This window comes from Rhinolophus sinicus, linkage group LG01, assembly GCF_036562045.2.
Source record: "Rhinolophus sinicus isolate RSC01 linkage group LG01, ASM3656204v1, whole genome shotgun sequence".
NCBI lineage: Eukaryota > Metazoa > Chordata > Mammalia > Chiroptera > Rhinolophidae > Rhinolophus > Rhinolophus sinicus.
The window spans coordinates 59,944,888-59,961,929 of NC_133751.1; the positions used below are offsets into that span (position 1 = coordinate 59,944,888).

At 44.4% G+C, this 17,042-nt stretch overlaps 1 protein-coding gene across 22 annotated transcripts in view; it reads right to left on the reverse strand.

The window, feature by feature from the left end:
• KALRN (kalirin RhoGEF kinase) overlaps positions 1–17,042 on the reverse strand; it is a 617,732-nt gene that overhangs the window by 320,655 nt on the left and 280,035 nt on the right. For all 22 annotated transcript variants that reach the window (XM_019738972.2, XM_019738955.2, XM_019738953.2 and 19 more), the window contains exon 10: positions 8,689–8,811. In XM_019738972.2, coding sequence (XP_019594531.2) covers positions 8,689–8,811 — 123 coding nt within the window. The remainder of the gene's footprint in view (positions 1–8,688; positions 8,812–17,042) is intronic.

The following is a 17,042-nucleotide window of genomic DNA, read 5'->3' on the forward strand; positions in this document are numbered from 1 at the left end:
AAGATAACAGTCTAGCTAGGGAGTAAGACTGACCATAAAAGTGATGACACTGTGAGATAATTACATGGTAGGGATCTGACCAGAATAAGTGAATGCCCAGAAACGGGGCATTCAATCCAAACCATAAAGGTCACTGAAGGTTTCCTGGAAGAGGTGATAGTTGAGATGAATGTTCAAAGATGAACAGAAGTTGGTCAGGGGTGGTCAGAGTTAAAGAGGTGGGAAGGATGAAAGAGGGGACAGCATTGACACTGGAGAGTGTGGCATGCTCAGGTAAACTCCAGGACAGAGGACTATAGGTTGGGGTATAGAAGCAGAGCAGGTGAAAGGTAAAACCAGAGAAGGCAGCTGGAGGTCATAAAAGGTTTATAATATCAAGAGTTTGAACTTTTCCCAATGAGAAGCCATCTATGGGTTCCCTAACCAATGGAGCAGCATGATGAGACATGCGTTGTAGGAAAACCATTCTTGTGGCAGTGTGAGAACAGGACTGGGGTCAGGGGAAATAGAGGGCTATTGCAATAATCCAAGCAAGAGATCATGAGACTCTGATCTAGGGCTGTGGCAATGGAAATAGAAGGAAAGGGGTAATTAAAGAGGTAGAATCAGTGGGACTTTGTGATGGACTCATTGAGGGGTGACAAGAGGGGAATCAAGAGTCCCAGGTTTCCAGCCTGAGCAACGAGGTGGTTGGTGCCCTTGACTGGCATGGGGACACAGGAGGAAGAGCACAATGGGAAAGGGTGGAAGAAGATGAAATCAATTTTGGATACACTGGCTTGGAGAATCCTCTGAGAAATCTAAGTCGTGTCCAGAAAGCCAATGGGTTTATAAACAGGGAGCTCAGGTGTGAGATCAGAGATGAGATGGAGATGGGAGCCATCAGAATAGGGGTAAAACTGGAGCCTAGGAAAGAATATAAAATCATTCAGGGAGTGTAAAGTGAGAAGAGAAGGTGTGAGGAACAAATCCTGGAGAAAAGGGAGAAGAGTTGAAGAACGACCAGCCAGAGAGACAAAAGGAAACCAAGAGAGCATGGTGTTAGGGAAGGCTTGGGAGGAGAGAACCTAAAAAAACCAAGTGGTTGACATGGTCAAGTGCTTCAGAAAGACCAATTAATATCTGAGAAGTGTCCTTTGGATTTAGCCACAAAAACGTCAGGTGGAAACTTGGGTAAGATTAACCGCAGTTGGCCAGAGTAAACAGAAGCCCAATGGCAAGGGTCAAGGGTGTCTAGGAGGTGAGGTAGTAGAGACGCAAATTTAGAACTTCTCTCAAGAACTTGGTCTACGAAGGGAAGGAAAAACAGAGCTAGGTAGGGTCCAGGAAAGTTAGTCTTGTTTTTTTTGTTTCATTTGTTTGTTTGTTTTTAATGTGAAAAAAACTTGCAGATGTTTGTATTCTAAGGAAAAAAGGGTTGCCTCTACTGGAAAATGCCCTATGATAAGAAGCATGCTATATATTGAGACATTTCATTCTGGTTTTGGACAGCTAATGAAAAAGCAACTGTGGGTTGGAAATGTTACTTGAATTAAGCTAAAATTGGCTTCATTATAGCTTCTACCTTTATCTCTTCTATAGGAAGCCTTCAACTATCAAACCCAACCCCCGCCTTCCATAAAAAGTTATTAACTCAAAACTGAACATATCCAGTGTATTTCAACTTCACTACCCTGGCAACCTTCCAACAATCACAGCATAGTTTGTCAATATCCTTTTGAAAATATATTTTCTAGAATTAGGCACAATATCCCATATGTGATCTAAACAGCCAATATATAGAGAAATTCTCATCACTCTGGTAGAGAGGTTATATTTCACGTCATTACTTAGAAGGCTTTAATATTCCTCTTTGCTCTAAGAGTAAAGTCTAAACGCTTCCATTTAAAGGTCAAAATTCTTGAGAGTCTAGACACAAACTATACTCTTTTGAGCTTTTCTACAATGATTCGCTCTCTACCATGTAGAACCCTTTGCTTTCATTAACTTACTGATGTTATTTATAGCATCACAAAATGTATAGGAGATGCCAGGATAGCTGAGAACTCTCATCACCACCATAGTTTTCTTTGAGCCAGATTTGAAATCATGTCAGAGCAGCATTTTCCCTACACTTCATCTGATGGCGCGACTATGGCCCTCTCTGGGAACAATCATGGCTTCTTTTTTGCTCTCCTTTCATCTCTATTATTTCTCCATAGTGTTTACTACCCTCAGATTTGTAGATCTCACATAGCTGTGAACCTTTCCAACATCTCCTCCTATTAGAACGAGTCCTTTAAACAAAAAATCCTCTTCCATTGCCATTTCCTATTTACAAGCTCAATACATTAAAGTTTCAGAAATATTTATCACACTTATCTTCTTGTGTTAAAGTCTGAGAACGTTACTTGTTGCACATGCCTTTTGTTGATATATAGATAAGGGAGGCTATAAATATTGTTTGCAATCTGTATTCTTAACTTTGTTTTTTTAACCTCAGGTGACCTAAGAGCCTTTTCTTCACAGGTACTTCTTTCTAAGTCACCTGTGTGGTGTCTCACATATCTGGTTTTGGTCTTACTGGAATAATTTCCTCCTTCCACTTTAAAATTCTCTCAAATCCTTCCAGATAGACCAATAAGGTTTTCTGCCAAAACACATCCTTCCCAATCTTTGCAAGATGCACTCTACCCCTTGTCAGAAGTCCATTGCCCTTGCTCTGTAGGATACAGTCCAGAAAACTTGTAAAAACACCATCTACGTAGGCAGCCATTTGTTTCCCAAAGCCTCCCTTCTTTCCAGTCACTTCCATCACATTGAACAAAAGGTAAAAACACCACCTGTGCTTTCGAATCTTTCAGTTCGCTACCCAGAACTTGAAAGATATTAGGAATGCAGTCCCCATTTCTTCATACAGGAAGCAGCAAAAGTGGACGGACAATTCATGGTCTCGATCAGAGGTTCTTGGCAGGCTTTCTGTAATATCTTGGATATTGGCTCCAACACCCTCTCAATTTTCCACAACAAGTATATACAAAGTGACCTTCAAAACCCTGGGTTCGGCGTTATCCACGACATGACACATCCTTCTTCTTCCTGGTGTGGGCACAACACCCCTCCCATCAGCTCGTGCCAGAACTTCTCCCCAGTGTTCTGTGGCGGGAGTGTCCTGAATCCACCCCGACATGAAGATCCAAAGGCTAAACCTGCCTTTCGTTTTTCTGCTGTTTCACATTCTTCCACTTGCCTACTTTATGACATTAATGTCTCTCCGTTTTCCTGGCTTTCTTCCTATTTTATTTTTTCATCTTGTCTAAGAACCTTTCATCCTCCCTAAGAAGCTGAAGCGTGAAAAAGCATCTATTTAGGCTGCTTTCCTTCTGCTTGCATTTGCAGCTGCTATAATTGGTCTCGGGCATGAAAAGAAAGATGTAACTGACTGAAAGGTCACTATACCACCCCAAAGGCAGGTGTATTTATTGGATCGCCAGATGAACTAATGGTTTATCTTGGTTTCACTAGAAATGCTCCTGGAAAACACTAAAAGAGTAAAGGTTACGTCTCCCGTCTTACTATGAGTCTTCTTAGAGGGTTAGACTATGTTTGCTGTGTTTTTCATTAGACTGAGTTCAAGACAGAAACTGCACATGCCTTTAATTTCCCATGGTGCCCAACACAGACATTTGATGGGACATGAAAAGTGATGAGTGCTACCGTCCAACTCTGAGGGCACAGGCTTTCCACCTCCATGGACTACCCTGTTCTATTTGCCCTTTGTACTCTTGTCAGCTAGCTGATTCTACTTTGAATGTCTTTGATGGGTAAGATCCTGATAGGTCCACTAAAATGTTTTCCTTCCATTTTTGCCTATTTTGACCCCAAGATTCAGAATGAATATTTTAAAAGTGTATTCTATTCACGTTTGAGAAAAAAGCAAGGGTCAGATAGAGAAATAACTAACCAGAGAGTATTGAATGAAATATTTAATTGTGACTATGTTTTTATATTTCTTAAAGTCTTTCTTTAAATAGTCTTTTTTAAAAAAAAAAAAAAGTTACACTAATGCTACTTAATATGCTTAGCTGCTTAAATGTGATTTGGTGTTTTGAGATTTTAGATGATATATATTTGAATGTAAATGCTTGTTAATCTTTGACTAAGCTAGCTTACAGAGAGTCTGGCATTTCAGATAATGAGGTTATAAAGCACACCACTGACAGCAGGCACAGCTGCTATCTAACCCACAGGCACTTGAGTACTCTCCTACTGAATAACAGCAAGTATCTCAGGACAAAATAACAGTACCGTACCCCATTCTACTTCCTGGGCTGATATGGGCATCTCTATCCCCTGACAGCTATGTTATTATGGGCAGCAACGCCATCTTATACTTTTTTATACTCCTGCTGACACCTAACATGCCAAAAATATATACAAATCTAGTGTCTTTTAAAATCTGATGTACTCTATGGCCTATGTCATTTGACGAGGTTATAGGCAACCTGAGTGAAGTATATACCAGGACCAAGAGGGCTTCCCGCTAGGGCCCAGGTCTTCTATTTGAGCACAGAGAATGTCAGCAGCATGGACTAGGAAACCCTGTAGAGACAGACCCCCGGTGCATCCCCTGAGCCCGACCCTCACCACCTGCCTGCCGGGAACCTCCTCAGTCAGGCTGTCATGACTGTGGCTCTTTTCCTCCTTCATCTCAGCTTTCATGCAGGCTATTCAAAGAGTGCCATCTGCAGGATGAACGGGGGACTCAGAAATGCTTCATTCAAAGGATAGTTCAAGAGTCTGTTTAAAACCTGTTCAAGAGCTAATAAACACAAAATGTAAGCTAAAGTTTAATGAGAGATAATGGATTGTGACATTAAGTCTTCAGTTATCATCTATATTTATTTTAATAACTGCCTTAAATGTCGTTACCCCGAAGAGTAACCAAGGTTGAGAATCACAGATGTCCCCACCATCTGAAGAGTGGAGATGTATTTGTTCAGGGGCGTTAGTTACTCTGCCCCTTGACCTCTCCTGGCAGAGAGCCATTTTCTCTGCTTGAGGGCTGGCTCCTCCCTGCAGAGGACAAATTTCCAGGAGTTGTAACAGATGCACCCGCTCTCTTCCTGATTTGACTCGAGACAATTTTTTAAACCTGAATACAGAGGATGGGAGCTCAGAACCCCCTTCTCATATCAACCTTGGGTCAAAGAATCACGAAATCATAAAGTTGAAAGAGGTTCCTTCACTACATCATGACCCTCTATAGTATTCCTGATAAGCAACCCCCCAACCCTCTATTTCACCATGTGTGACAACCTTCCTGACCATATCTCATAACCAACACCCCCAAAACAACAAGCAACAAGTTTCTACACTTCCACTTCACATCACTGATCTCTGACTCACTCAGGAATTATCCAAGTCCTGATGAAATCCACTCCTCTCCTGCTCGTGGCCCTCACCTAGTTGAGAATAGAAGCAAGAGAGAAAGAGCCGCTCTTTTATGACTGGATCATCCCCTTTCTCACCATCTGAGTGTGACGATCACCCTGCACAGAACAAGACTGGGCGGAGGCAGGTGGCTCCCGACAGTCCATATGCCTTCACCGTGGTCGGAGTTGGTTTCCTTAAGCGGACTACCAGTTCCTGGAAGCTAGGCGGCACCACTGCCCACTCCCTACCCCAGAGTCGGGACAAGGGAGCAGACAGGATTGATTTCCAGACTACATGACCCATATTTAGAGTCCTATGGATGGGGCCACGTGGTGACCTCGCAGCCCCTCACTTAGGTGTTCCCTTTTGCAGGTAGGCATTCACATCTGCTATTTCCCTTTCCAGAGGAAACATTCCTCCTAAAACCATGGGCCTTTTGGAAGGGAGAACTCTCTCTTCTTTCTCACAAAGATACAGTCTTATCAGGAAGCAAGGAGAAGTGGATTCTATCAAGCAATTTGTCATCGGCAGGGCCAGGGGACGCTGTAATGTATGACGAACGGGATGGCCACAGCAGCAGCCCCTCTGCTCATTCTTGCTCTTCGTCCTTTTTCCACGAGCAAACTGGTACTCAGAAATGAGTTTTATACCTGGTTCCTACACCTCAATAAGGAGGGCCAGCACAGAGTTAGGTAAGAACATGACTCTGGAGTCAGACAGACCTGGGTTTGAATTCCAGCAGAGCCACCAACAAGCCGGATGACTTGGGTACACTGAAGAACTTTCTGGGCCTTGGTGTTATCTTCTATAGAACAAAGTTAATACTGTCCACCATTCAGGATTGGTGGGATATAAAATACATAACGGAACCCTAAGCTTTAAGAAATGTGTCCATTCTTTCTCTAGTATGAATTTAAATGAATGTGTCTGGTGCTAAATGAAAGGCATTATCCCATGTGGAAGACCTATCAGGCACCCACGAGAAAGCAGAGCACAATTGGGAGAAATGTTAAAGTTAGGGTGGCCTCCAGGCTTGATTGTTGTAACAACACTCAGAAATGACAGTTCCCTCATGATCCTATAACCAAGGCTGGCATTGCCTATGAGGCTGCAGCAGGAAGAGAGCAGGAGAGGTGGGCTGGGTCAGGGTTGTAGGTGGCTCTGGGGACGTCCTCTCTAAGTGTGGAGGGGCTGAGCCACAGGACAGGCAAAAGGCAAGAGCACCGAAGCTATGGGATAGCTTTATTATGAAAGACTGTCCCAGGTACCACAACCCTCACTCTCAGCAGATTGGGAATCCAGATGGCCCCCTCCCATCCTTTGCCTGCTGCCAGACTGCAGAGGCACCCAGAATGCCTAGCACCAGATATTTCAGGTCCATACTACATCTTGTCCACCAAAGGCACACTGGGCCTGTGTCGGTATTATGTGGATGGAGTCCAATTCATCTGCAGAAGGTCCTTGTGGCTTCTTATTGTGGTGGTGGTGGTGGTGGTAAAATATACATAACAAAACTCATTAAGTTTAGTGCCATTAAGTAGATTCACATTGTGTAACCATGAACACCATCCAAGTCCAGAATTCCTTATCTTGCAAAACTAAAACTGTACCCATTAAATAATTAACTCCCCATCCCCTTCTCCCTTAGCCCCTAGCAACCGCCATTTGACTTTCTGCCTCAATGAATTTGGCTATCCTATTACTTCATATAAGTGGACTCATACAACGTCTGTCCTTTTGCGACTGATTTATTTCACATAGCATCCCGTCTTCAAGGTTCATCCATGTCGCAGGATCCTTTTTCAAGGCTGAATAATATTCCATTGTATGTATAAACCACATGTTGCTTATCCATTCATCCGTGGATGCTTCCACCTTTTGGCTATTGTGAACAATGCTGCTATGAAGATGGGTGTACAAATACTTTTCACAGCTCACCTTTTAATTCTTTTGGATATATACCCAGAAGTGAGATTGCTGAATCATATGGTCATTCCATGTATAATTTTTTGAGGGACCACCATACTGTTTTCCATAGTGGCTGCACCATGTCACATTCCCACCAACCGTGCACAAAGATTTCGTACGAGTCTTTATTCCATAGGTTGGGTCTAATCTACCTGCATTCGCCAGGCTCAGGTCACTGCTGATACGGTCTTTCTAGCTCCTGTCAGGCCTCTCACTTTCCGGCATATACTCACAAGCCCCCCTACAGCTGTGGTATGCTCCACGGCTTTCCTGTCCTCTGGAAGATTCCTTTGGTTCTTGGCAATCCCTCTCCTTTTGTACCCACAGCATGTATCTGTCTGGCGCTGGTGGTCTTCCTGGTGAGGGTGAGGGCTCTGCAAGTGGCCCAGCGTGACCCCCACACAGAGGACTACCCATATAGTGGAATCAGAGCCAGCTCTGGTCATGTGGAAACCTTAGCTGTCATCCTCACTGCTCCAGCAGCACTCTGCCCCATACGGATACTTTTCCCAGCTGCCTTTTCTCTGCCTTATTCTTAAGTGTCTTATTTTCCACTGCAACTGATCACATCTGACAAAAGACGGCACAGCAGTATTTCATCTTGAGAATGAATATTTTCAGGATCCATTTGTAAACTCCCCCAAAAAGGAATCCAAGGGAGACAGGATAAAATTTGGGGGACTGGAGGCTCAGAACAGAAACTCTCTTTGATCACTCCACCAGTAAGACAAATGGGGAAGGCCTCTCATCCTGCCTCTTTGTGCAAATTAGAAAACAGTGCCCATTTTGGATCAAGTGGGCAGCTCAGCTAAAACGTTGAATATTGTGCAAATTATAGACTATATTGTGCCAGTGATACAAAGGCATACTCTCTGGGCACATGTGGTGCATGGCGTGGTGAACAGGTGCCATCTCTTCCTCGAGGTCCTGGAAGGTATACAGCTTTGTAAGCAGAGCTGGTACTGACTTTCAGCTCCCATCACCTGCAGGGATAGCCACAGGGGTAGCTCTGGGCTGTTGCTGGGTCTGATGTCATTCCCTCCTGCCATCACCGCCGTGGAGACAACGCTCTTATAGATCATGCTGGCAGAAAGATTTTCTTTGAAAACCGTAAACTAAGAGTCTATTCACCACTCACCTGCTGATCCAATAGCAGACAAAGGTCTCCTTGCATCAGGTGGAAACCATGGGCTATCCACCTGACATGCCCCAGCAAACACCACAGCCATAGCCTGGTGTCCCTCAGCCCGTACACACACACACACACACACACACACACACACACACACACACCCCGCATCTTACCTGGGCCACCTCTTCAAAGTCGTCGTGCCTCTTCTGCAGGGCCCGAGCTCGATGCAGGGACTTCCCAACCCCTGTGTGTTTGCTGAGAAAGGCCTCACCATGGTTTTCAATCCAGTCCAACACCTGGTCAGAGGAGAAAGACAGAAACAATGACTTGCTGGCAGAAGGAAAGACAAGTGACAAGATGCCAGAGTCCTCGAGTCCTCACCCCGGTCAGAAAGCAGCAGTCCCGGTGGAAATGCGGGATCCACTGTGGATGCAGGGGCTTTCACTGCTGTCACTGGCACTAGAATAAACCAACCCTCAACTACATTCAACTCAGCCTTTTTTTTTCTCCAGAATATCCCCTCATTACTTTTCCAGTTTTCTCAGCCTTAATTAGTCCATGATTTCAAAGAAGCTACACAGACCATCAGGTACAGTTTCACCCTGTTGCTACTTTTATTGCAACCACATAAAGTCAGACACATTGGGAGGAAATTAGGCAGAGCCAGATCAGGGCAGTTCCACAGCAGTGGTGACCAGTCAGATGGGCCCTGCCTCACTGTGCTTCTAGGACTCTCTTGTTAATCCTGGAAATAAAGTCCAGAGAAGTCAGTCCCCCAGTGGAGCTATGCTCTAAACTGCGGGTCACCGGGACAACTGTCCTCTCTGGCTTGTTTCCATTTTTCTCCCCCAATCACACCAACCAACCAACCAAATAAAGTAAGATCTTTGCACCCTTAAGGACTTTAGTATCTGATTCCCTTGGGAAGTAGTGCAGACTCAATGTTCTTCCAGGATTAAGATCTAGTCATTTGGCCTCAAGACATTGTCCTTGGTGTTTAAAGAAGTTGGAACAGAGGTGGCCGGAGCAGTAGAGAGACGAGGAAGGGATGCAGAGAAGGTGAGAAAATATGTTGTCTTGAGGGGCACTTGGTGGGGAAGTAGAAAACCCTTAATAAAAGCCTTGAAATGTAGGGAGGACTGAAGCCTCTACCATCCGTTTTGCATTTGCTCAGAAGGCCTAACAAAAATGTGGGAGAAGGGAAGCAGTTCATCTTGTGGTCTCTGAGGAGCTGAAGCTCAATACATCAGGAGGCCACCATTAAATCAGAATCACCGTACAGACACGCCGGTGACAGATCCTGCCAAGACTCAACTGAGTCCACTCGACTCTTCCTGCACTAAACTTTTAACTGCACATTTGATTAATAATACACTAGCCTTCTCAGATTTTAGAAGGACTTTTGGGAAAACGATTTAAATAAAGTGGGCCTGTTTAAGAGGATACTTTAATCCATTCCTCTGTCTCTTCTACAGCTTGCCCTGGGGCGAGCAGGTAAGCCAAATCATTCCATGGACTGCAGGCATATGAATGCTAGCTTTACAATGCTAGCTTTTGGCTTCACTTCCCCTGACACTGAGATAAATTAATGCCTGCAGTTGTGCAAAGTATGGAAGCCTTCAAAGTCTTCAGTGACGGTATCATAAAGCCCACAAGTTGATATTGATATTAGTTCAGAGAAATGTACATAGGAATATATTAATGAGGTTTAACTAACAACCACTTCACAAAACTGGAAGGTCAGGTCATTTTCCATTAAAAATGAAGAAAAATGCTTTCCAAAAAATGACTTTATCTAAACATTGGGTGTAGAGATTTTAAACACTTTATATAACCAATTTTGACTATATACATTTAATTCTGGAGGAACATCTCTATAAAGAAATTGCCATAGTAAGTTAACTGTATTTTTACCTTTTGCAAATGCTGAAAGGCAGCATTGAAAGGAACTCTAAATGTTCCTTTCTTAGAAGAAAGAACAGCCTACATTTCCTTAGTTTTACGTATGGTAAAATTGGAATAACAACAAAAAAAGCAGGAGAGTGCATTTTTACTTGACTTGCCACAATTTGATCCCCCAATTCTCTCGTATAAAGGGGGTACTGAGCATCAGCCTGCAAGGTCAAAGATAAGTCATTCTCGTCACAGAGTCCCATAGACTGTGTGCCATGGATAGTGCAATTTTATAATTTTTATGCATATTTCAAGTTTTATTAGTCCCCTTTTAAGTATGAATTGAAGCTTTGGGATAATTTTTATATACGAAAGAGCTGTCTTGCAGCCTTTCATGAATGCTGTGGAATTGATGACAGATTTTTCCAATCACATTTGTTTTTTTTTAACTGAGCTTTGAGCAGTTAAGTGTGATCTGCTTGTCTGGCACTGTTTTCATGAATTTTATTTTATTTCTTTTCATTTTTTTAATTTCTACTTTAACAAAATAGGTTATTCTCAAACGAATTGGTGAAGGAAAAATGCATTTCATCCATTAGTTTGCAAATGGCTACCTTTTATATCCCCTGGATGTGATTTAAAAACATTTGACCTTTTTTTAAAAAGCGATTTGTTTTCTGTTTAGGTCCTTTTGCTTTCTTTAAAATGTTGATTCATTTTCAGTTAGTGACAATTTACTTAATTAGCTCTACCGTAACCACTTAAAAATCTATTTCATATTGAAGAGGCGTTTACTTAGTTTAAATATAACTTTGATTGATCTGTGATGTTACACGGCCTCCATTTAGTCCAGCTTCTGCCATCAGACCTGATGCCGTGGGGAAAGCATGCGCAACCTCAGTGAGGAAGGAGAAACTGCATGGAAATCAGTTTACAAGATAAAAAAACAAAAAAACAAAAAACAAACAAACAAATGATTTAGGAAGTGAACCAAATTACTTTAGTAAGACATAGAGACTGTACAAGTACCCAAGGATAAACATAATTCATATATGAACTACTGTTTAAAATGCTGATTTCTGACTCTTTTGCTATCAGACAGACCATTTAGAGCCGGCATGGCTGGATACACACGTTTAGACCACATGCTCTGTTAACCCGGATTCCATGTCCCCCAACCCTGGGAGTATAATCCAGCTTCCCAGACTAGAAGGCAGAGCATGTGCTCTGACAATTACCTTACACACCATCCATCACTGTACAGCACTGGGGGTGTCGATATCCTTCAGTGTCTGGTCAGTCCCTGAACATTACTGGTTCAAGAACACACTGCATTTCTAGCCAAGCCCTGGACCTTACCAAAGTGGATGTAACCATATCAAGGCACTCCATAGCATGGAGACGACAGACTTTCCTTAAGTTTTTTTTTTTCTTTTCAATTTTCATACTCACGCTCTGGTTTTGATCATTGACAGTTGTGACTCTGAACTTGAGAGGGAAGTAGCACAAAATGATCGCCGTCAAACTGATTCTGGCAAGATGTGCCTCTAGTTTTAAAGAAGCCATTTTATACACTAAGGTGTAAAATAGCTGGATCTTAATTTAAAAAAATTAGGGACACCACATCCATTCAAGGAACACAAACTTAGGCTCACATGGCATGAACCCGTGCATTCTTGAAAGGGCATTTCACTGGGGCCTGGTTTTTGAGGGGCCCCTTCACCTGACATACAGTGCTTTGTAGCCAGCCCCACCTCACTCTCAACCCCACCTCCAATGAGCTCCTGCCTCACCCCTAAACACCACAAGAGCTGCTTCCCACCTCCTGAGTTTTGCTGTTGCTATGTTTAATTTCGCTGGAAATGTCCATCTCTTTTTTCTCCCTATATCCGCTTCCCAGGCTCCTTCCTGCTCATCCTTTAAGCACCATCTCAAAATCCCTAGATTTGGAAAGCCTTTTCTCTTTAATAACCCACTCAGGCAAGGGTAGTATCACTCTTCTCTGATTCTGTTCACACCACAATTATCACCCACAGGCCTGTCTCTCCCACTGGCCTCCGACCCCCTCCTAATTGCTGGATACAGCATGGTTCTCAGCACAGAGTGGTTCGCATAAGACATGTCGAACTGAACTCAACTCAAACTCATCCCTCGCCACACACAACTTTGGGGTGAATGTCTCCATATTCCCATAGTAACTCTACCTTAGCATCTCTCACAATCTGCATTCAAAGTTTTCTTGTATCTCCACCCTCTCTGTGGCTCCACTCGGCACGCAGGTAGTTCCTGAAGGCCAATGGGGATCTCACAGTATATCCACAGTCATCCCGCCCCTGTCCCCAGCATCCCTGCCAGCACTGCACATGCAGGAGCCACTCAATTCACGTTTATAGCCATGAACTGTCAAGTGCAAACATGGCGGAGGCTCCTGCCCTGCTCTCTTGGGAGAAGCTGCACCACCCCAGTCAGGAAGAGACTGATCTTCGCTCAGTAAGTCGGGGACTCCTTGCCACTACAGCAGGCAGACAACCTCGTAAACAACTTACAAAGCTCCTCCCCCTTTCTCATGTCCCAACTTCTCAACCAGAAATTAGTCCTTGCCCAGAACAGCCTTTTCCAAGAGAGCTACTTACATCCTGAAGCGGATTTAGGAGCCCATCTAGCAGTCATTATGCATAATTCCCTAATCACCCCCTTTCTTCCTCTTCTAATTGTGTTTATTCCAACCAGCATACAATCAAGACAGAGAGCTTTCCAGGGGAGGAGACAGTTCTAACTGCTAAGGAGAAGAGATAAAGTCCCTTTGAAGAGAACTGGATATTTTCTGAACAGTTGGCCATGAATACAACTGAGTTAATGGGAGAAAATCAAGGGCCTCGCTGCTTTCTGTTCTGGGACTCCGATTTTTTTTTTTGGTTCTTCTAACATGATAGAAATTTAGCGTTAGAGGAGACCCCCAAGGATCATCCAGCCCAGTGTAAGAGGCCCCTGCACTTAGAAACAACCCCCTTTTGAACCCAGTTTGAAGTTGGTTTCTAAGCCCCACTTACACATCCAAGTGTTTCAGGTTCCTGAAGCATTATTACCATGTGACACCATCACGGTTGTCCTAACTTACAGACACCATCCTTAGGATCAGAGGAGCCTGGGTTCTTGTCCCAGCTCTGCCCCCAACCAGTTGTGACCAGCTGTGTGTGTACCTTCTCCTCTCCGGACTTCACTGCCTTAATTGAGGATGCTGGATCAGACCCATCTCCCTAAATCTCCCTCTCACACAAATATTTCCTAATTTTATTATATCGTGGGCACAGCAGCTCCTCTCCTTGGAAGAAGAGACCATGGAGGGCTTGTTCTTTGTCAAGCACTAGGCCACCGCACGCTGCTCACCATCTCGTCAATGCTATCTCACACAACCGGGGAGGTGAGAGTGATTCTTCCCATGTTTGGATGAAGAAAATGAGTATCAGAGAAGTTAATTAAGTTGCCTGAGCTTACACAGTTATCAACTAGTGGAGTCAGGATTCAAAGCTGAGTGGTTCTGGCAGCAACACTACCATCTAACACCCAGACCCCATTCAAGCTTTGCCGTCTGTCCCACCACTGACCCTTCGAGCAAAAGGATGCAGGCCAGATAGATGTAAGTGTCGTGTTAAGCTGTCCCTTTAATCCGGAATGGTTCCTTAGGCTTCTCTCGACTTGCCTGCCTTGATACTTGTAACAGTTACCGGGCTATTACTTTATAAATTGTCCCTCAATTTGGGTTTGTCTGATGTTTTCTCACGATTAGAATCCGGAGTACCACAGAATTGATTCTTGTTTTTCCCACTGCATTCTATCAGGTAGGATTCAATTCCAATTTGTCCCATTCCTAGTGATGTTACCCTTGATCATTTGATTAAGGTGGAGTCTTCCAGCCTTCTTCGCTGCGAAGGTTTCTCTTACTCCCTTTGTATGAATAATTATTTGAGACCACGTAGGAGGGGGATGCTGTGAGATGCCATACAGGACGTTTTACCACGATGGGCTGGAAGTGCCACCAGCAGGCAGACAGCCTTCAGTTATCAGTCCCCTTTGGGGATTATTGCCTTTGGCTGAAGACAGCAGCTTTGCCCGAGGGCACACCCCTTCCCGGGTTGGCCTGTGTATATTGATGAACCCCAGTATCTAAAGACCCAGTTCTCTCTCCCCATCCTGGGTCAGCTCTGAATGGTCACCTAATCTTCAGAATGCCTTATAGATGGCTGAGGATTTCCTGAATGACACTGGAGCTCAACTTTCCCCTCTACCCAATCCTTCTTCCCTTCTCTTCCTCAGGAGTTAATCCTAAGACCACCTCCTAATAAACTTCCTCTGCCTAGCCAGCCCCTGTATGGACGCCTTCTCACCCTGTCTGATCGCTGGTCCTCTAAGCTGGGCTGCCCTCCCTGCATGAATGTGCTCCTCACTCGGCCCAGGCTGAGACACTGCGAAGCACAGCCCCCGCCCCTCAGGATGGTCTCCTTAACCTGCGCAGGCTCTGCACCTATGCCAGGCCACCCTCATATAGATGCTCTGCTCACTTCACTTGGGCTCCCACACCCTGCACCAGGCTGTCCCGACACAGGGACTCCCCCTGCCTCTCTCTGGACCATCCTTCCTTGAGGACCTCCACTGCCGGGCTGCCCTCCCAAAAAGCCACCTCAGCGACTCAGGCTCTGAGTCCCTGGCCACTGTGGCCCTCCCACCCGACTTACCAGAGGTGCCCACCTTGTACAGACACCATCCTCACTGGGAACTCCCCCAGGCTCACTGGTCTCCCCTGCAGTCTTCTTTTCTAACCCCCCCTCATCTGCCCAGTCTCTACATTTTGGACTCAGTTCTGGACCTCTTCTTTCTTTTCTCTTACTCCCTGGAGGACCTCATCCAGTTCCATAGCTTTCAATATCATCTACTCGTATGTGCTGGTAATTTCCATATTCACAGTTCCAGCCTTCATTTCTCTCCTGAGACTGAAACTCATGTATCCAACTGTCTACTCTTCCTCTCCAATTTGGCAGATAATGGGCACCTCACACTTAACATATTTAAAACAGACATGTTTATTCCCTTCTGCCTCACCAGCTTCTTCTCCTGGTCTTTCCTGTCTGAGCAAGAGATAACACAGTTCACCTAACTGCTTAGCCACAAGCCTGAGAGTCTTTCTTGTTTGCTCTTTCCTATGCACTGTTTCTATCACAACTACCCTACTCCAAGCCGCCATCTTTCCTCACTCACCCCACCAGCCCTCTAAGTGGTCTTTCTCCTTTTATTCTTGCCCTCCCTGTTCACACAGTAGCCAGACCTATTTCTTTAAACATAAATTAAATCGTGACACTCCCCTTATTGCAACTCTACAATTGTTTCCTATCACTCTTAGAAAACCCAAATTCTCTCCATAACTTATAAGGCCTGATTTGATATAGACCCAGGACATTTCTCCAAACTTCTCACCTCCTTTTTCCTGCTGTCCATTCACTAGCCACTCTGGCCATTCTCCCATTTTTGGGAACACAGCCAGTTCATTCTAGTTTCAAGGACTTTTAGGTCTCATTTCAAGTGCCTGGAACCTCTTCTTAAACACGTGCCGTGGCTTATTCATTCAGCTCTCTGCTTACACATCACTGGCTATCACTATGTGACCTATCACGTATTTGTCTGTTTGTGGTGATGCCTTCTCTTTACCTCCTGCATGTAAGCTCCATGTGGGCAAAGGCTTTGTTTGGTTCTTTGCTGTGTTCTCAAAGAGTATTTGCTGAATACATGAGTGAATGAACCCAACTAATCTGATTTGAGAACTTCCTGTGTGATAAAGGGCAAAAACCATAAAAGGAAATACAGATGGTTTCCAAACAGCTGTGGAATCAGAATCCCAACTCTCTGATTCCTTCATCTGACTCTGATCAGTCATCTTGTTTGAAATTTATGATTAAGTTTGTGTGATTCTTTGATCTACAGTAAAACCAGCAAAATGGTTTGCTGTTTTAAGTAAACTGAAGAACTCCCACCTCCCAGCCTCCGCCCTCTTTAGAAAGCCATTATTCTGAGGCCAAGGAAGGAGAGTTTACACATCATCAGGTGTTTACAACATATTTTGTTCTGTTAAAGGTTCAGGTTCACACAGTGTGTAAAAGCACCCAGGACAGCCCAGCAAGTCAAGGGTGCTCCTTGCAGAGCACACTGAGCATTAGTTCTGAAGAGGAATAGCTCATACCCTGCCAGTACCACCCGGATAGCATGTAGGCACCACTTGAAAGGCCCAATTACCAGCTATTCATTCTCTGTGCCCTCTTTGGAACAGGTACGATTAAAATAAATGTCCTGCTATGGTGGGAGAAGCCACCATTTTTCTGAAAGGCTCAGCTGAAATTCATTAGCAGGTGTATAAACGCTCTTTCCTGAGGACTGTGGTCCTTACCATGCTGGGTGGAAGCTGCTAAAAGACCAGAAGACAAAAGTGTCAGCCACCTCCTTCCCCTGGGACCCTCTGCTCCCAGCCAGCCCACACCTGTCCCTTCCCAACACAGAGGGGGCTGGGGTGACTGAACTCATCTTGTCCTTGGCACCTTGTTGGGTGAACCTCCTCAGCCTGGTGCCTGGATGCCTCTTTATGGTGTCA